Raw genomic sequence first — 20,673 nt, 5'->3', positions numbered from 1 at the left:
GATCTCCTTTCTGTCCAAGGGACTCTCAAAGAGTCCCCTCCAGCACCACAGTTCGAAAGTGTCAATTATTCCATGCTCAGCCTTATTTATGGTCCAGCTCTCACATACATACATGATGACTACTGGAAAAACCATAGCTTTGAGTATATGGACTTTGTCGGCAATGTGGTATCTCTGCTTTTTAATACACCATCTAGGTTTGTCATAGCTGTTTTTCCAAGGAGCAAGAGTCTTTTTAATTTCATGGCTGCAGTCACTGTATGCATCGATTTTGGAGCACAAGAAAATGAAATGACACTGTTTCCACTTTTTCCCAATCCATTTGCCATGAAGTGATAGGACCGAATGTCATGATCTTCGTTTTTTGAATGTTGAGTTTTAAGACAGCTTTTTTATTCTCCTCTTTTACCTTCATCAGGAGGTTCTTTAGTTCCTCTTGAGGTTGTTTATATTTTTTCTGGCAATCTTGATTCCGGCTTCTGATTCATCCAGCCCAGCATTTCATATGATGAAATATACTCTTCATATAAGTTAAATAAGCAGGATGACAATATACAGCCTTGATGTACCCGTTTCCCAATTTGGAACCAGTCTGTTGTTCCATGTCCAGTTCTGACTGTTGCTCCTTGACCTGCATACAGGTTTCTCAGGAGCCAGGTAATGGCCTGGTATTCCCATCTCTTTCAGAATATTCCACAGTTTGTTGTGATCCTCACAACCACAGGCTTTAGCGTAGTCAATGAAGCAGCATTAGACTTTTTTTTTAATTCCCTTGCCTTTTCTATGATCCAGTGTATGTTGGCAATTTGACCTCTGACCTTTTCTAAATCCTGCTTGTACATCTTCAAGTTCTCAGTCCACATTCTGCTGAAGCCTAGCTTGAAGGATTTTGAGCATTATCTTGCTCACATGTGAAATGAGTACAGTTGTGTGGTAGTTTGAGCATTCTTTGGCATTGTCTTTCTTTGGGATTGGAATGAAAACTGACCTTTTCCAGTTGTGTGTGGCCACTGCTGAGTTTTCCAAATTTGCTGGCATAATGAGTGCAACACTTTAACAGTGTCATCTTTTAGGATTTGAGATAGCTCAGATGGAATTCATCACCTCCACTAGCTTTGTTCATAGTGATGCTTCCTAAGGCCCTCTTGTTCACACTCTGGGATGTGTGACTCTGGGTGAGAGACCACACCATCGTGGTTATCTGGGTCATTAAGAGCTTTTTTGTACAAGTCTTCTGTTTATTCTTGCATGTGTTACCAGAGGTAAATCAATAATTTGAAGTTTCTCATTTTGAAGATGTTCTATAATATTTTTTTAGGATCTTTCCTCTGAGGAACGCTTTCATGTTGAGTTACATTTTAGTCCAGGAGCCAAAGGATGTGAAGAAGACAAAAATTTACCCTCTGGCTATGGATATAGACCAGCTTCAAGGGAGGTAACGAAGATGAAATTCTCATTGCATAGTTACTACAGTCCTAAATTTAAATGTGACTTCTTTAAGAATTTTCTGTTACATACTGTAGTTCTTATCTCAACTACTAACTAGCCACGTGGTTTAAATTTCTTGAGGTGTGGTTTGGATGGGTACACATTTTTTAGCATATTAGAATTTTATATTGTATCCTTTCTCTAGATTCTTTGGGGGGATTTTTAAGATCATTATTTAGAATGGGTAACTGTAGTTTCTGTTTTTGGCTGTTGTTTTACTTGAGGACAGTCCATGTTTTACTAAACACTTGGAGTTAGTTACCGCATTTTAATTCTTACAACCTTACAAAGTTAAATATGTATTCAGCTTTAAACTTTTTTGAATAAATAAACTTGTATATATATACCTTAAGTAACCATACCAATTGGTGGTTTAATTTGTTCATCTAAAAAGAATGATTTGTTTTATCTGAATTTTATGATGTTATATTCTTTTTGCATAGAATGAAGGCAGGAGAGCTTTTAAAATTGATAGTGATGATGAACCACATACTTCTAAAAAAGATGAGGTTGATCGAGCTGTGATATTGTTTAAGCCTATGGTATCAGAGCCAATTCATATACACAGGAAGTCTCCACTTCCAAGATCTAGGAAGATGGCTACAAATGAAGTAAGTGTATTTGTCAGAGCATGTTTTTTTTAATGAAGTAAACTAACTATATTTTAATAAAACAGAAAAGAAAATACAGCTTTAATTATTATTGGGAACCTACCAGATTTTTAACTGTCAACTTTATCAATTTTTCAAATAAATTTTTTTTAATGTAGGCAGAAAATACAAAGATCACTTTTAGAATTTGGAGCTTTATAGATTTCATAATAAAGTTGAATATAAGTAGTAAAATAAGGCCTTTCTAAAAACTGATCCATTTTTTTCCTTGTCACTTCAGGTTTGTCTAATAAAGAATTTTTTAAAAATCTGATTTAATGGATCAGGAATAATTTTTGGTTAAAAGTAGTGAGGAATTGCCAGAGACACTTCAGCAGCAGCTGATTCCAGTGACACTGTAGGTTAAGATGTGACATTATAAATTGGTAACCTGATTGTAAAAGTCAGAATAGGAATTTGAAAATTTGATGCTGTAGTTGAAAATTTTACCTTTGTATTTAGATCTACAATTAAATAACTTAGACTAATTCTTAGGCTCACTAACAAAATAACATTTAAATATCTACTAAAATAACATTTAAAAGGAAAGTTGAGCATTTGGAATGAAGTTTGTTAAGTAAATTTTTAACATCTGTATACATTTTTATTCTTTAAATACCTTCATTTTGGGTTATTTATATTTTCTATAGGATGATTCAGCACCGATCTGAAATCAGTGCTTATGTTTTCTAAATTCTCAAGTAAAAGTATAAAGATAGGAAGCACCATCAACTTTTAAGCTAAAATATTTTTTGATGATCAAATATGCCAAATCTTAAGTTAGGTATACTATCTAGCGATAGTATATAGTAAATAAGAACATACACACCAAAAAAAAGAATTATGCTCATTTCTCTCGCCCCAAATTATACAAGTATATTTGCTTTTGATTCTCCCAATTCAACAATTATGCATAGGAAAAGCATCATCTAAATAAAATAGATTGTTGTAGTTTTATAATGGAAAGTGCATACTAGTTAGGGTTTCCCGTGAATGGGATATTTTAAGTTAATTATAAAAGAGGATGATTAACGATTGTAGAATTTGGGGTTATTTGTTCTATTATAGTTTAATTTAAGAATGAGAAACCTGGGGTTAATTTCAGAAAATTGGGAAATGACATTTATTAATATAACCTAAAATATCATTTGTGTGAGGGCAGTGATTTTGATGATTTTGAACAAAGCAATCTGTAATTTATCAGGTTGTTTAGAATTTCACCATTAAGCCTTTTTCTGCACTCCAAAAAAATTCTGTACCATTGATACAGTAAATGTATTCCTTGACTGCATTTTCTAACAGAACTATGTTTGTGAAATCTTCAACAAAATCACTGCCCTTTGTTAGCTCTTAAAAAACAGAACACGTTGCTAAACCTTTTTCTCATAAATATTTAAATAGTTGCTTTCAAGAGATTATTTCTATGCCATGCTAAACTTTTACTTCCATAAGGTAAATTATTCAAGTAAAACCTTGAAGACTTTTTCCAGCGTCCATCATCTTCATGGATATCAGAAGTTTGTACTTCCCAAAGACACACAGAGAAAAAGACTATTCTCTTCATTTTGTGCAAGTAGATTTTACTGTGTCCTCACTGTCTGAAACCTGAACATGCAAACATGTACAATGAGAATGTTTGCAGCATGTTTTGTCTACTGAGTTCTGCAAATAGTCTTTGGAAGGAATAAATAAACAGATAGTATATAAATGTAGACAAATACAGTTTGAATCCTCCAGCTTATGATCTCTAATTTTTTTTGTCTGGCAAACAGATTTTCCTTTATACATTATATACACTGAAGTCTCTTTAACCCTTTGAAGGATTCTTTAGTGCTTTGGGTTGAAAAGTTTACCCAGTATAGCATAAAGCCTCTTGAATATCTAAAATTAAGCAGAATATGTTCAAATTTTTAACATTGCCAAGATAAAAAATTATTAAAATCTTTCCAGTTCTAGGAAAGAAGGGACAACTATTAAGCAGTATAAATATTTTGTATTTTAAGAAAGTAATTCTCATAATTGTTATTACTCACAATTAGATTTATGAGTCCTCTCAATTTCTCAAATATTAAAATATTTGGGTCCCAAATTACTGTTTAATAGTTTTTTTAAAACATTGATAAGCACAAACAAACTGTATTTTTTTTTCTTTCTGATCATTTGGCTCTGTTGTATCTAACTTTGCATGCTCTGCTTTTTTTTTTTTTTTGCCCCTTTTCTCACTTCCAGGAAGAGAGCCCCCTGAGTGTGTCTAGCCCAGAGGGTACTGGTACCTGGCTGCATTACACCAGTGGTGTGGGCACTGGGCGTCGAAGACGCAGATCAGGGGAACAAATCACTTCTTCCCCTGTCTCCCCCAAATCATTGGCTTTCACATCCAGTATTTTTGGCTCATGGCAACAGGTTTTTAAACTTTACTTCATTAAACATTTTTCCTCCCTGCATTCAGAGCAACAAACAGCTGTCTTGGAGGACATCTAATCCCTTATATTTTACATCAGAGTAAATCCTTGCGTTTTTTAATTTTTAATTCATTTTAAAACACTTGTGATGCCTGACAATATTTTGAGGGAAAGAAACCACTTACATTGCTTGTGTTTAGCATTTTTACTGGAGGGGGTTAAATATCCAGGACTTTAAAATTAGTCAATAAAATTTACATTCCTGGAACTTTAGCTTGTTAATAAAATTTTTTTAAAAGAAAAACAATTTTTTTTAATTTAATTGTCCTTTAAAATATTCAGAAATAAAGTTATATAATTTGATAGTAAGGAAATTTAATAACCTTTTCCTCCATAATTGAAAAAATAGATTCCATTTGGAATTTGCTGAGAACCTGAAAAAATTTTTTTAAATATCCAGATTTATGTGGCCCTGTGTTAATTAGCAGGATACATCTAATACTGGTGATTCTCTCCCTCACTTTGTATTATCTGAAAGTATCTTAATTATGTACAATATGGTTTTTTTTTAAAGCTGTATAATATCTTAATACTTTCTTTAAGATAAAAGGGGACAATGTATATGTGCCCATCAACAATGTGCCCCAACAAAAGGAGTCAAAATAAATGACTTCAGAAGGACTTTTTGTAGTAACATTTGGAAACTTAAAATACTGTGGGGTTTGGGGGTTTTTCACAATGGAAGGTCTGCTGTTACACATGACTTCCAAGAACTTCAGCAATTTCCTTTTGGAAATACAATGCATTGATTATAGGAAAAGGGATTATGGTATCCATTAAGGCTGTGAATATTCAAAGGTTACTCTGATAAAGCCTGTGCATGGATCAGTAATTGTATGGTGATCTCAACAGTCTCTGTCTGTCTTTTCTTTTGTTTGTGATTGTTTTTTCCCCCTTCAAATACAGGAGCTGTTTAAGAGTGGGCATTTGGCTTCTTTTAAGAGAGAGTGAAATTATATCAGTCTATATTAATTGTTTCTTTTCGTCTGTCTTGTTTCATACGTGATATTTATTCTGAATGCCTGCTTCGCACCACTTCATTGCAAGGACCTCATATGAAATGGACTCCCTTCACAAGGGGATCTTGCATGATCTTTCATATCTTGTGTATTTCTACTAATATTTATCATACAGCTTATTAACCTTTGTCTGTCTAAAACAGGCTGCAAATGAAGTATGGACTTTTTAGTTTATTTTACTGCTTTACTTCATTTATTTTGCTTTCCTTGTGCAGGTTTTATCTGAAAATGCTAATTACTTGCGAACACCAAGAACTCTTGTAGAACAGAAGCAGAACCCTACTGTAGGTATGTGGTCTGAAGGAAATTGTATTCCAAACCTTAAACTCAATATTTTGCACACATGTAAAACTCTTCAGAGGTGAAAGCATGACCAAATGCTATGCTTTAGTTTTTATTTAACATGCACTAATTCAGAAGTATTGAGTTGTAAAGATGGAAATATACAGTAAAGTTTTGATGAAATGAACAAGAAATGACATTAGTTTTGTTTTATAACGCTTTTGAATGACCATAACATAAACTGCTCAGTCTAATTGCCAGTGCTCATTTTTAATCTTGTATTCTGTGAGTTAAAATCCCAGCATGTTTTAATTTAGGAAGGAAACTTTATTTTTCCCAGTTGATAAAGTTGAAAATAGGCTACTGCATACAAAAAGAACTACTTTTCTGGTTAAAAAATTTTTCAAGTAGAGAGTATTTCACTTAAAATTAGTTTACCTAGTTATTTACCTGTCTAGGTATACTAGTGATCTTTTTGGTCATCTCTTAAGGAAAGCCAAAGCAAAACTAATGTTTAGTGGCAGTGTTGATTTTTTTATTGACCTATAGAACATAATTGGTTCTTTGCTAACACTCAAGCAAAGCAATGTTGAAGAAAACCTTTCTAAATTTATTTTGGTTTTAAAATCATTATTGATAAACTACATCAGATAACAACATTTTCTGTAAATAATTGTCTGAATTAGTTTAATAACAGATTTCATAATGTTTTAACTGTGTATGTAGGTATTATCTCTAATCTAAGTATGTGAATGGTCCCTTGATGCCCACATACTTGAAAAATCTTTAATTATACATATGTTCGTGATACCTTTTGATATCCCCATGGTATTTTGCCAGATACACACACACACACACATATTGCTCCTTTCTTTACATATTGCAATGTATCTGATAAAAATTTATTTAATCCTTACCAAATGGTAAAAGATTTCCTTGGTTATAAAGACTTTTACTACAAGTTAAGCATCAAATTGGGCTTCTTATTAATTAAGATCTTACGTTATTTAAGTATTAGAAATTTAGAGTGATTTAGGCCTGAATGACCACATTGTAAAAGGAATTGTTTCACCTGGTATTCTTGCAAATAAGTAAACTTTGATTTACTTTATTTCCTAATAGATATTGATAACTCACATTTGGGGGCATCAGGAAAACTTCTTCATTCACAGATATTCAAAAATATTGATTTAATATGATTTAATTTGTGCTAGGAGAGGTTTTTTAATATTGCCTGCTCATACAAATTGATTGACAAAATTCCTTATTATCCTAAATTAATTTTTATGATAGTGTTTTTTAATACTTTTAATATGTATATGTCTAATTATTGTGTGGGTATATTATTTTCCTCAAAGAACATTTTCTCCAGTGTAAAATGCCTCCATTTGTACATATGATAAATAGTAGTGGTGACTGTATTAAGTTGACATTATAAGTGAATTGTGAGCCTGTTGAGGGCACTGCCAAATATGTGTGGTAAGAGCCATGTTGTTGCATGCTGCATGAATTCCCAATGTGAACGGAAGAACACCCGTTGTTGTGTGTATTTTCTCTAACTCCCATCAGGGTCTCACTGTGCGGGCCTGTTTAGCACCTCGGTGCTCGGGGGTTCTTCAAGCGCACCTAACCTACAGGATTATGCTCGTACTCATCGTAAAAAGCTGACCTCTTCTGGCTGCATAGATGGTATGTGCACACATGCACACACAGAATCATGCCTGCACCCATGCACACACCCATGAGCATATGATATTTCTCAAAGGCAAGCCTAAGGCCACGGACGGATGCAAATGGAATCCCATCACCCTTTGCTCAGTGGCTATCAGTGTACTCTGTTATCCACTACTGAGGTCCATGTTTCATCAAGCAGTTAATTATAGTTGGACTTACAGTACTTGTTCAATGAGTATTTCATTGAAATATGAAATTTAGAACTGTATCATGTATATTCTTTTAAATAGTTAAACCATTTTATAAAGAATAAATCTTTCTTTGAACTTTTAAATATTTTTTTTTAATTCTTAACCCTTATTTTACTTCTAAGTAAATAAAGTGAATGGAATGTTTATAAGAAAACATTTTGGCATTATTTTTGTAAGAATAAACATAAGATGAGAATATTTTAGGATCCCTAGGTGAAGGAAATCTTCTCACTATTGTTAATGCACCTTGAGTTTTAATATTCAGAAAGTCTCTTGAGGCTCTTCAAAGCATGCCCCTTTTGTTAATAGGAGTACTTACTAGCCCTTTTGAAATTAGCTTTATCTAAAACTTTTTCTCATGTATCCACAAGATTATTTTAGTTAGTAAAACATGGATTTACCAGAATTGCCAGCTCATCCTGCTTTTCTTTCTTTTGTATATTTTATTGAACACTTTGCCTCTATCATGAAGCCATTTTATTTCTTTTAACCAGTGTTTGGCTTATTTCCCTCTCTCATTGTCCCTTCTGCATGTCACCTAATTCTAACCTCCTTATGTATTTGTTTTTCCTCCTTTTTTTAAGTGTCCTTCTTTTGGTAGCTGTTACGAATTTCAGGTACCTGTTTTTCTCTTTCTCAGACGCCACACGTGGTTCTGCTGTTAAAAGGTTTTCTATCTCATTTGCTCGACACCCAACCAATGGTACGTTTTGCTTTTATTTTAAAAGATAATCCCCTGCTTCATCCTTTTTTATTTTTCTTTGATTTTAAAATGTGGAATATACAGTATCATACATTTCTCAATCCTTAATTTCAATTGGCATACAATTCTAACTTATTGTTCACCCCAAATATTGATACTGTCTAACTCCCTTTTTCAGCTATAATTTATGCAATAATTTAACACTACTCATCAAACTTTTAAATGACCACAATGATGAGTTTTAATACTTAATTAGCACCTAAAAGTTCCTTCTGATTTCTCAAGTGATCAATCTACATAATTTTAAAAATGCAACAGTAAATACTATTTATTTTCTTTTTAATTCTTAATAATTTAATGATCTTCTGAATTTCTCTTCTGATCACATGATTGTTTCATTGAGCTATTTATCTAAAATACAGGATCATACCTGTCAAATAGCCAAATGAGATGTGTCCTTGAAAAGTTCTTGGGAACCAGGGGATGCAGGTTTCACTGTGTAACATTATTGATCCCTGATTGTCTAAAGCAAAACCCAGTTTTGTCTGGAGCACTCTGAAAACATCATTCAGCATTCACTTAGTCCTCCTGTGGCAGTATGGTTTGCCTCTGTCAAGCAAACAGTTTTGGGAAGGGTGCCTTGCTTTTTGTTAGAATTTGGAGGGCTCCTCACAGGAAGAAGATCAGGCTAAAAATCTAGACAGCCGGTTCAGTTAAATTCAGTATTTGAGCCTGAAGAGGAAAATTGTGTGGCCATTACTTACACACCGAATTTTGCACTATTACAGCTTTCTTACATAGAATTTTTTTCTTGTGGGACAAGGGAATATTTACTAATCATTTAAAAATAACTCAGAATCAAAGAATTTCAAAGACAGCCTACATGTTTTCACTTTTATTCTGAATGAAGTTGTTTTTAATGCCTGCAACTTTTTTTCTTTTTAATTGTAAGTAAGTCTTTCAAAAATTCAAGCCAGGTTTTTCAAAACTTTTATGAAGCTCAAGGATTGAACACGAGTCTGTTGTCATTTCCCTCCTTCTGAATCCTTTTAAGAGGACTCTTGAGTAACAGTGCAGTAATACTTCTTGAAGGTGGAGTATGAAGATCCAGTTCTCAACAAGTGAAAATTTAGCCTTAAAGCTAAATGTTCTTTTCCTCCATTGTATCTGTTTATATGCATCTTTTTGAAGAAAAAGATCCTTATTTGATACAGCTACAGCTTCTAAAGAACCAACATGTGTAAGAACTTCTTAGAAGAAAACTGAAGTCACAAGAAAAACCAAAAATCGCAAAATTCTGAAGAAGAGACATTGAAGGTTTAAGACTGACTGTAGTTTTTGTGCAGAGTGCCTGTGTGTTATTGTGCCAGTATTGCACGTTTTATATAGGTGAAATCTCTGCTTATTGAAGCTTAAAAACAAAAAACTTTTGTGAAGTTTAACAGAAAATAATTTTATATTCTTTTGATTTAGGCTTTTTTTAAACAAATGTGGATTTTTCCACACATTGTGTGACTTGATGCTTATCAAATGCATCCCTTTCAACTCTAGAAATATTTCTCTTGGGTTTTCAAATTTTCTTTTTTTTTTTGCTGTGTTGTCTTACCTGTCCTATGAATTGTCATTTGACTCTTTCTTTTTATTTTCCTTAACTTTCATGTTTTTTCCATCTTAACACATATCATGGACTTAACCCCTCCCCTTCATCTTTAGTTCAAGGAACATGGTGAAACAAGTATCTTCTGACAGTGCTTTACCTTATTTTCTGGGCCTCTGTGCAGAACACCTACACCTCTATAGGTGCTGGTCCGTTTCCTCTGTGGAGTTTCTAGGCTCCAGTGGTATGTTTCTATAGTTTCTAAACATGACAGCAAGGTGGCTTTTTAAATTGCCGTGCTAACCCTTTCATTGTGCATTAAAGAAAAAGTTCATTATAGATAGATGGAAAAAGATATAGCCCAAAGGGACTCGATCATATTGTCATTTGCCTGTTACAGAATTTAACAAGCAAATGCAGGAAAATAGTTTTACAAAAAACTAATAAACATTCTGAGGAAAGGATTTTGTAAAAAAAAAAAAAAAAAAAGCCACAGTGTTTAATGTAATGCAAGGAAAGGGTTTGCGCTTTTTTGCATGAATCTTGTAATTAAAAAAAAAAAGTAATACTTGTGCAAGCCTAATTTCTTTAGTGCTTAACTTAGGTGCTTTAGCTGCTATTATGGTATTATAGTTTTGTTTTAAGTATGTGTAATGTTCTGTCATGCTTTGGTTTGCCCCTGGAAATCAAACATACAAGTTTTATAAATCCTTTGGTTGTTTTCATTGAAAAATTAGATTATCTTTTAACTAGAGTTTCCCTATTCCAACTAAGAATTAGACAATTCTTAGGTCAGTATTTTCTCCTAAAATCAAATATAAGTCAGTGTTAAAATGAGCACATGTCTATTGAAGCAGAAAGTTTTCCAATCAACTTAAGTTTAATTAATTTTTAAGTTAAAAATATTAGACTTTATATAGAAACTAAACATTAAAAGTATTTCTTTTTGGAGGAGAATTAAATTCTTGAAAAATTAGATGCAGAAAGACTTGGTATTTTAGTTGTATGTAAAAACAATTTTAAAAGCCATTCAGTTGAATAAAATGTAAATAAGCAATATTTATAAAAAAAGTAAATAACCTGTGTCCTATTTGTTTAAAGAAGCTGTATATTTAAGTGCTTTTGTTTCATGGATGGTATTGATACATACCTGCATGGTTTGTTTCATGAAATTTTTGTATTTGTGCCATTGTTGAATGCAGAAATATTTGTATTTTGTATGGCTTTTTACTTGGCCTGACTTCACTCAGCTAGCAATTTCCAACAATAGAATTAATTCTGTTAATTCAGTCAAGGTAGGTGAAATATATTTTGAAATTTTAATTTCAGTGTAAATGAATGGATGTTGTTTGGGGGTCACACTAGAGGTGTTTTGGCCTTGGTATGACTAGAAAAGTATTTAAAATCACTCTTCATAAGCAATTACTTAATTGTTTTTCAACAAGAAGTTACCTTTAGCATTCTAGCATCAGGGACACATGGCATCAGCTTATTCATGTATCAAACAGACCTGATTTTAAAAAGTAAAACTGTGAAAAGACTGTATTTTTTTTGTTTTTCATTATTCCCCAGGTTTTTTAAGTGTTACTCTTAGATTTTCCAAATACAGAGTGAATCGTGTGCACGCTGCCCCTTGTGGTTGTATTTACAGTGCAGTCTTTGTCACACCTTCCAGCCCCATACTGCATAGCATCTGGTGTCATGGCTTCAGAGACCTGTGTGTCTGCATGTGGCAGATTGAAAAGACCTAAACTGTCCACTTCTAAGCAGTGATCTTCTTTAATTAATGAATTTTAAGATATCCAACTTTTGGTTTTGGTTTTGTTTTTGTTTTTTCCCTCAGGTTTTGAATTATATTCGATGGTGCCATCTATTTGTCCTCTAGAAACTCTTCACAATGCCCTGTCCTTAAAGCAGGTGGATGAATTTCTTGCTTCCATTGCTTCTCCATCAAGTGAAGTTCCACGGAAGACCCCTGAAACTTGTAGGAAAATTATTATTATTATTTGATTTTTAGGCAGTAGATTTTATCTGAATATAAAATAATTATGAAAATATGCATTCAAGTAGTGATAGTAGAATTTTGGGAGAGAAAGGGGTAACAAGAACATTGTTTGGAATTCTTTGGTGTAATGTGCAGTGTACCACTTGTCTAGACTCTTCCCCCAAATTTTTTCTCTTACAAAAGGAGGAAGAAATCTAAGACCCAGCAGTAGAAATCAGCAATATATAAATACAAAGTCATAGTCTTATTTTCTACTGTCATTGTATAAGCAGCTTTTTTTAAAAGACAGGATATTAGTCTCCATTAATGCCCATGTGTTCATCCACTCAGTACTTTTGACTCAGAGCTCTGAAGAGAGCAAATTAGGGCAACAGGTTTTCAAGTTGTGTTCTGTAGGAAATATTCTGAAGAGGTTAATTCCTTTGTGTAAAGTAAAGGGGTTGTGGCTAAGCCAGTTTTGGAAACTTTATTATAAGGAAAACTCCATACCCACATTCTCCAAAACTTATTTGTTGAGAAAACATTTTGGTAACACATTTAAATATTGTATAGAATTATTCTGAGGGACTTCAGTTTGGGAAATGTTCAGGGCTTCCTTTTTAAGTATAAGAAGTCAGCTGGCTGTTATCATTTTCAGCACTGTCGTATACTTTGACACACTGGAATTCCGGTTAGGAAGCGTTCGTTTTGGGAGAGAACGCCCTGTCGAGAGTTGAGGGTCTTGCTATTCTCAGTCATATGTTTGAAAACGTGGGCTGCTGTCCATGGGGTCTCAGAATCGGAAATGACGAGACTAGGCACATACCAAGTAGGATTTCACAAGAAGAATACTGTGAATGTGTTTTTCTGAAGAATAAGATTGGAGATCTTGGGATGAAAGCCACTGTCATGTGTTTCTGTGACTCTCTTCCCTTTCCCGGGCCACCACATTGTGTGATTCTGTAGAGGTCTGCTCAGCATATTCTGTCCATTTTTGCTTTTCTCTTTCACGTCTGGTGGCAGAGATCAGCTTTCAACCTGAGAGGTATCTTGGTGTGAATGTTTTAAAATATTTCACTTTAGAAGTGGTTTGGAGAAGTAGGTTTGCATTTTAAAATGTGCATATGAATTTGTCTGATGCTGATAATTTATAATAATCCAAATGAAATAATCTGCAAGCTGTACAGTCAAAGTGAGGAAACCAAAGGACATTTTTCCTTTTCCTTTTTCTGTTACTTAATAGAAAGGACAGTGCTGTTCCTCGAAACATAAGAGAGAATCTAAATAAATAAATTCTCATTTTTCTCTTCTACATGACGTTATGCTTCCTTGGGACAGGGATTTATAATCTTAAAATAGAGATTAAAGAAAGACTAAAATTAGTAAATAAGAATTGAGGGTAAGCATGAAAACTGTTTTGAATTTAGAAGATCTTCAGTCAGTGATTTAAAGCTACAGTAGCAGTAATGACATCTGTTTTGGAAAGAGGCTTTTGGTGGGATATTTACAGAAAGATAACCTTTGTTTATACTGTGCCATTGCAGTTTACGATGGCTTCATTTCTGTGTTAGTGAGTTCAGTTCCTCAGAGTGTGTTATTGAGATATATTAATGAAGTGAAAAATGTTAAATTCCTTCTCCAGTTCTTCATAACGCTTCTCTATATCATAGATGTAAGTTGTACCCCAATCCCTCTAGCTCTCTTAAAATTTCATTCCATTACTTACTAAGGTAACTAAATGAGAAAATAAATACAGTTAATGCAGTTCATAAAACTGGATAAACCTTAGATTTTATTTAGTTCATTGGTCTTCAGACTATATTCCCAAGAGCTTCAGGAAGTTCCATGAAGAAGAGAAAGAAGCTGAATTATTAGGCCTTGCTTTGACCAATTTTATGTAAGATTTCATTTGAGAGAAGTTTACTGTATTAATGGAAAAACTCAGAGACACCATTGAGGAAATCAACCAATTAGTGGTCAAGCAAGACTAAAACCCAGGTCTCCTAAAGTGTGTGGCTTTTTTCATGCTCTTTGAATATTAAAGAAAATAGGGTGCCAGTTAGGGCTTCGCAGGTGGCACAGTGGTAAAGAAGCTGCCTGCCAGTGCAGGAGATGCTAGAGACGCGGGTTCAATATCTCGTCAGGAAGATCTCCTGGAGTGGGAAATAGCCGCCCACTCCAGTATTCCTCCTGCCCTGCACCAAGGCACTGACCCTCAATTTCAGAATACATATTGGTTAAATTAGAGGTTGGAACTTACAATAGAAGATGTAAGCAGAAAAAAGCCAAATAATGATGTGCTGCTTTATGAGATGTTTTAAGCACTTTTTTAATCAGTTCAGTTCAGTCGCTCAGTCGTGTCCGACTCTCTGCAACCCCGTAGACTGTGGCTCGCCAGGCCTCCCTGTCCATTGCCAACTCCTGGAGTTCACTCAAACTCCTGTCTATTGTCGCTTGTATACTATTTCATTAGTGACTACTTTGATATTCTGCCAGTGTGAACTTTATATTCATTCCTCAGAGTTATCAACCACTGCAGGCGCATTTGCCATGGCTGTTCCACATACTGATTTTTCAGAGACACACTCTTTACTGCCATTAAGTCCTCTTCCAAAAGTGCAAAAATTGACAAATCTGCCTTTTGTTACCTCCACCGTTGTTTGGGATCCCAAAAGCTCATGCCAGTAGCGTGAGCCTGTCCTGTTCCAGAGGTCTTCATACTTAAGAATTGTACCTACTTGTTCTTTTCACACTCTCAATCTCCCCACCTTAATTAGAAAGTAAAAAGGATCTTCAACATTTTCTTGCATGAAAATAAATCTCATCTGGGTACTATATTAATAGGAAGACAGTCTGACTCAATTATTTATAATCTGATTAAATTTGATAGACTTGCCTCAGAAAATTATTGAATTACTTTGTCTGATTTTTCTTTTTCAGCCTCTTTAACTTCACGTTCCAGTCCAATAATGAGAAGAAAAGTATCTTTAAATACATATACACCTGCAAAGATCCTCCCAACGCCACCAGCTAGCATCAGGAGTACTAAAGCAAGCAGCAAACCAGGTTAGGCGTGTGTGTGAATTTGTGAATTCCGTATAGCAATTAGAGGAGTAGTAATAGCTTGCTTTGTAGGTGTAAAAATCTGTTTTGAAGTAGGATGATTACAGTCTAGGAAATCTTGTAGCCTATTGATATGTTTGAGGTGTTTTTTCTTTTGTTAATTATCCCCCCTCCCCTCACGTATGTTAAAATATATTTGATACTCACAGTTTTCTAAACTGATTTATGGACTGTCTTCTCTTGCTTTTCTGTTCAGCCAGGATTCTACCTGAATCTTTTTACTATTTCTGATACTTCATATTTGTTAATATATCTGAAAATCATCTTTATTTTACCTTCATTCTTGAAAGGTGGTTTTGCTGGACAGAGAGTCTCTGAAGTTTTTTCTTTCAGCGTTTTGAGGATGTTGTTCCACTTTCTTCTCATTCCCCTTGTTTCTGATGAGAAGTCCTTGTTAATTTGAAGACTTGTTCTTATGTATGCAGTGGGTTAATGGATTTCTTTTCTCTGCCAACTTTCAGTGTTTTTGCTCTATCTTTGGGTCTCAGAAGTTTGACTGTGGCATGCTTTAGACTTTTTTTTTTTTTTTTTGGTAATAAAACCCTGGTTGATAATTACTTTTACTTGTCATCTGCATTCTGCTGTCAAACCATCCAGTGAATTTTTATTTCAGGTATTTATTCTTTAGTTTTAGGCATTTGTTTTGATTCTTTGTAGTCTTTTTCCTTTAGAGATTTCCTATATTTTTATTCATTATAGGATTATTTTCCTTTGTTCTTGAGTGTAGTTAAAATAATTGCTTTAAAATTCCTGTCTATTAGGCTGTTCTCAGGATTGATCTCTTATGAACTTACCCATTCCTAAGAAGGAAGTTTTTTTTTTTTTTCATGTTTTTCATATATTGAGTAATTTTGGATTGTATTCTAGATCAACTCTTGACTCTTGTTTCTCTTATGTTCCTACAAAGAGTATTGGGTTGTTTGGGTTTTTTTTTTTTTTAAAGCAAAGTATTAACCTTGGCTGAACTTAGATTTCGATACCATGTCCCCTGACGTAACTAACAGCTCACATTTCACTTCACTGGCTTTAGTCTGAACTGGACTTCTTTGGAGCTTATTCTGCTGAACTCATACATTGGATCAGTGTTTGCACAAAGAATTGGGATTTCCCAGCTGGCTTTCCAACCACTGTTGTTGCCTCAGTTGTCTTCTGGTGCTTCGTACTGGAAAGACTGCGTTTTATGTTGTAGTTTTAAGCATTCCACATGGTGCACACTGGACCCTATCCTTAAGCCAAAGCTTTTTTTTTAGTTTAAAGGACGGGGAAACATTCCATGTTGTTCCCTTCCAAGTATTGATTCTTTTCTAGTATATCACTGCTTTTGTTCCCTCTTCAGTGTCTTCAGATAATTGTTTTTTTTCATATTTTATTCTGAGCTTATACTTGTTATCTGCAGGAAGATTCATCTGCAGGAGCTTACCCATCCATACAGAAGTGTAACTTGGCTTAGAATAATTTTTTGATAACTCACTGGGGCTTGAGGTTCGTTTGGATATAAAAGGATGATTCCTGAGTCAAGAATGTTTCTAGTTTTCTAATCTTTCAGCTTTTTAGACAGTGGTAAGAGGCAATGGCAAGCCACTCCAGTACTCTTGCCTAGAAAATCCCATGGATGGAGGAGCCTGGTTGGCTGCAGTCCGTGGGGTCGCTAAGGGTCGGACACGACTGAGCAACTTCACTTTCACTTTTCACTTTCACACATTGGAGAAGGAAATGGCAACCCAATCCAGTGTTCTTGCCTGGAGAATCCCAGGGACGGGAGAGCCTGGTAGGCTTCCATCTATGGGGTCACACAGAGTCGGACACGACTGAAGTGACTTAGCAGCAGCAGCAGCAAGATAGGTAATACCAAAGAAAATACATGTTGGTAGGGAAATTGATGAGTTCAGTTTTAAACATGTTAAGTTTATATTTCCTATCCAATATCTTTATAGAGGTTTCTAGTAGGATATACAGATCATGAGGTAAGGGAGAAGACCTGGGCCAGAAGTATAAATTTGAAGGCTGTGAGCATAGTTGTTGTGGCTTCCTAGGTGGTGCTAGTGGTAAAGAACCAGCCTGCCAATGCAGGAGACGTCAGAGACGCGAGTTCAGTCCCTGGGTCGGGAAGATCCCCTGGAGGAGGGCATGGCAACCCACTCCAGTATTCTTGCCTGGAGAATCCCACGGACAGAGGAGCCGGGTTGGCTACAGTCCATGGGGTCACAAAGACTCAGACACGACTGAAGTAACTTAGCACAGCGCAGCACAGTAGATGATAGTTTAAAATGATGGAATAAATTCGTTTCCCAGGAAGAATGTAGGGAAAAAGAGAAGTTTTGTGTTATTTGATCTTTTGTTAATTGTTTTTTATTATTTGAACTTGGATTGCTTGTGAAAATCTAAGCCATAATTTTTCTTTTTTTTTTATAGCTCCCAGCGGACCTTCTAATACAGCTGTTCCTAATACCTCATCGCGGAAAAAGGGCGTGACTAGCAAAACAGAAATGCATGAACACAAAAAAAATACTTCGAAGAAAAAATGAAATCTTCTAAGCAGAAGCTGGAACTCCTTGTAAAAATCACGTGTTTAGTAGAAAGAAAGAAAAAGGCATGTAATAAACCTTGACTGAAAAATATCAAAGCAAGTAATTTGTGTCTCCTTGTACATCTCTGTATTCATTTAAAGACAGATTAAACCGAGAGAATTCTTTGTATATATTCAGGTAAGGGATTTTTGTCATGATCTGGAAATGTTTGAAAACAATGTTTATTAGCATTTTATGAGTAGCAAAATTTACGGTGATAAAGGTATGTTGTTAATGCGATATTTGCCATGTGCCCGCAGTAAAGAAAAGGAACGTGAAAGCCTACCCGTGTCGCACAGTGGTGATGGTCACTGAAGAGTCTGTGCGGCGGTCTCTGTACGTTTTCATTTTCACAGGGCTGCATCTTGGCTGTGAACTCCTGTAGCTTGAAATCTGATGGCTGTACTGGAGGAGACTTTTTAAAAAGCATATTTCCAAAGAGAGTTCACTGACCACAGTTTAGAATAGAACCTTTCTTCTCCCAATTGTTATAATTACATATATGCTGCAATATTTAATAACTGGAGTATTGGCATATGGGTTATTTTTTCAATCTGTGCTTTGAATTTTTTATTGTGTTTTATTTAAAATATGTGCAGCTGGGATAACTATACCTTTATGCACATAAATTTGTACATTAATTTGTAGAAAATATTTTCTTTATATATTTCCTTACCATAAGGTGCTTTTGTTCATCAGGAAAATTTTTGCTTTATATATTGGCAAGAAAGACATCTTTGGAGTTTCTTTTTAAGAGATATAGTTGACAAGTTTATAAGTGTTAGTTATTTTCAGAATTCTTTTCAGATCTGAAAAGCTGAGTTCCAAAATGAACCTCATCAGTGTAAGGAGAATATCTGAATTTGCTGTCAGTAGATATTATTTGTGGCACCTATTTTTACCATTTCCATTCTTTAGAATATCAGTTGATCTCACTAAGATAACTTAAAGATTGAGCATTTGAAATAAATGCTTTTTTCAAATTATTAGATTTTGGAGGGACATTGAGATTATTATATTGTGATTTCATCTATGATGTGAAAAATATTTATTATCCTTGGTGCTTATTTTCCCCTGATGCACAAATAATTATAAACCAGTTGAAATGACTTAAACTATAAACCAAACAGTACATCCCGATAAGAATTCATCCATTGCTAGTCAGGTAACTTAAGTGCTAAAGCTTTAGTTTGAGACTTAGGTTTAGAAAAATTATTGAATTCTTGTATGACTGCATCTATTAAAATTCTTCAGTAGAGACTCTCCTAACCTTAAATCATCATATATGAACTGACTTTTAGAAATTAAGCGTGTTACAGGTTCATTTTAAAAGGTAGGTACCAGATGCAAAAGTCACAAATATGTGCAATTATATAAGTTAGTATGTCAGTACTTCACGTGAATGTAAATGTATTATGGAGACATGTTTTGTAAACAGTTGACTGTACCTAAGCTTTCTGTGTGTGAAAATGTGGTTAATGTGCTCATTGTCAGAATAAAGAAACTGCTTTTATTTTTTCAGTGGAATTGAATTAAAATATTTTATTTCTGGAATCAGAGGATGACTTAAATGGCAGATTATTTTTTTATTCTTTTCTTTGTCCCTTTTAGCTTTCAGAGTAGAAAGAATGAAGGAAACTATTTTAATATTCAACAGTGCTCATCTTAGATATTAGATAAACTTTCACAGTATTAGCCATAGCTGTTGCAATATCTTCCCTAGAAATTAACTAGGAAGTTCAGTACAAGGAAGTTCAGTACAAGTCACGTTTTCTCATGGTTACACGAGAACTAGGATTTCACTGAAGTCACCGAACTTGGTAATACTGCTGTATAAGCAGGACAGTTTTATTTACAAGGATCTTAGATTCATTTTCCAAAACAAACAAAAAGTCTTCTATATCAGAGCAGGAAATTATAGTTAATCACCACTCAGTGGAAGTTTGACTGAAGCATCTGTTTCTCACTGTTTCTCTCCCAAAAAGTAAAGTGTGCTTTTTGTTTGTTTTAAATACCAAAGATATTTCTTCTCACAGCCTAATCCTCCAGCCAACAAAGAGATGGGAAGGCGCAGCCGAGGTCCCGTCTCTTTATGCTGGCCTGTTAGTCTCCATAGTGTGTTATTCAGTCTTTGCACCCTTAAAAACCCTTCGTGTGAACTCGGACCCAGTTTTTCCCCTTGAAGTCCAGAGCCAGCAAGTTCTGCTGCTATGGTTCTAATGAGTTCTTGCAGTCCTCTCTTGCTGCTGCTGCTGCTGCTGCTAAGTCACTTCAGTCGTGTCCGACTCTGTGTGACCCCATAGACGTCCTCTCTTAACAACCAGCAAATGTTCTGGGGGTGTTCTTGAAGTCCATTCTTCAGTTCAGTTCAGTCGCTCAGTCGTGTCCGACTCTTTGCAACCCCATGAATCACAGCATGCCAGGCCTCCCTGTCCATCACCAACTCCCGGAGTTCACTCAAACTCATGTCCACAGAGTCGGTGATGCCATCCAGCCATCTCATTCTCTGTTGTCCCCATCTCCTCCCACCCCCAGTCCTTCCTAGCATCAGACTCTTTTCCAGTGAGTCAACTCGTCGCAAGAGGTGGCCAAAGTATTGGAGTTTCAGCTTCAACATCAGTCCTTCCAATGAACACCCAGGATTGATCTCCTTTAGAATGGACTGGTTGGCTCTCCTTGCAGTCCAAGGGACTCTCAAGAGTCTTCTCCAGCACCACAGTTCAAAAGCATCAGTTCTTCGGCGATCAGCTTTCTTCACAGTCCAACTCTCACATCCATACATGACCACGGGAAAAACCATAGCCTTGACTAGACGGACCTTTGTTGCATTCTTAACCACCATCAAATGTTCTAGGCGTATTGTATAGTCTCGG

The 20,673-nt window shown here is 35.0% G+C and overlaps 1 protein-coding gene across 10 annotated transcripts in view; it reads left to right on the top strand.

The window, feature by feature from the left end:
* The window catches only part of PPIP5K2 (diphosphoinositol pentakisphosphate kinase 2), a 76,104-nt gene extending 58,248 nt beyond the window's left edge, over window positions 1-17,856 (top strand). For 2 of the 10 annotated variants that reach the window (XM_088838433.1, XM_088838432.1), the window contains exons 23-31: window positions 1,319-1,435; window positions 1,932-2,099; window positions 4,368-4,541; window positions 5,835-5,907; window positions 7,471-7,590; window positions 8,467-8,529; window positions 11,970-12,110; window positions 15,051-15,176; window positions 17,646-17,856. In XM_088838433.1, coding sequence (XP_088694559.1) covers window positions 1,319-1,435; window positions 1,932-2,099; window positions 4,368-4,541; window positions 5,835-5,907; window positions 7,471-7,590; window positions 8,467-8,529; window positions 11,970-12,110; window positions 15,051-15,176; window positions 17,646-17,758 — 1,095 coding nt within the window. In that variant the 3' untranslated portion in view covers window positions 17,759-17,856. Of the gene's footprint in view, window positions 1-1,318; window positions 1,436-1,931; window positions 2,100-4,367; window positions 4,542-5,834; window positions 5,908-7,470; window positions 7,591-8,466; window positions 8,530-10,310; window positions 10,371-11,969; window positions 12,111-15,050; window positions 15,177-17,645 lie in introns of all 10 variants that reach the window. The other 8 variants (XM_088838437.1, XM_088838436.1, XM_088838440.1 and 5 more) reach the window with 6 other exon arrangements.
* The last annotated feature ends 2,817 nt before the right edge of the window (window positions 17,857-20,673 follow it).

The sequence above is a fragment of the Moschus berezovskii genome, chromosome 8 (genome assembly GCF_049115385.1).
Source record: "Moschus berezovskii isolate FMDL1 chromosome 8, NW_MosBer_1.0, whole genome shotgun sequence".
NCBI lineage: Eukaryota > Metazoa > Chordata > Mammalia > Artiodactyla > Moschidae > Moschus > Moschus berezovskii.
The sequence above is the reverse complement of the archived record's forward strand: the minus strand, read 5'-3'. Positions and strand labels throughout refer to the sequence as shown.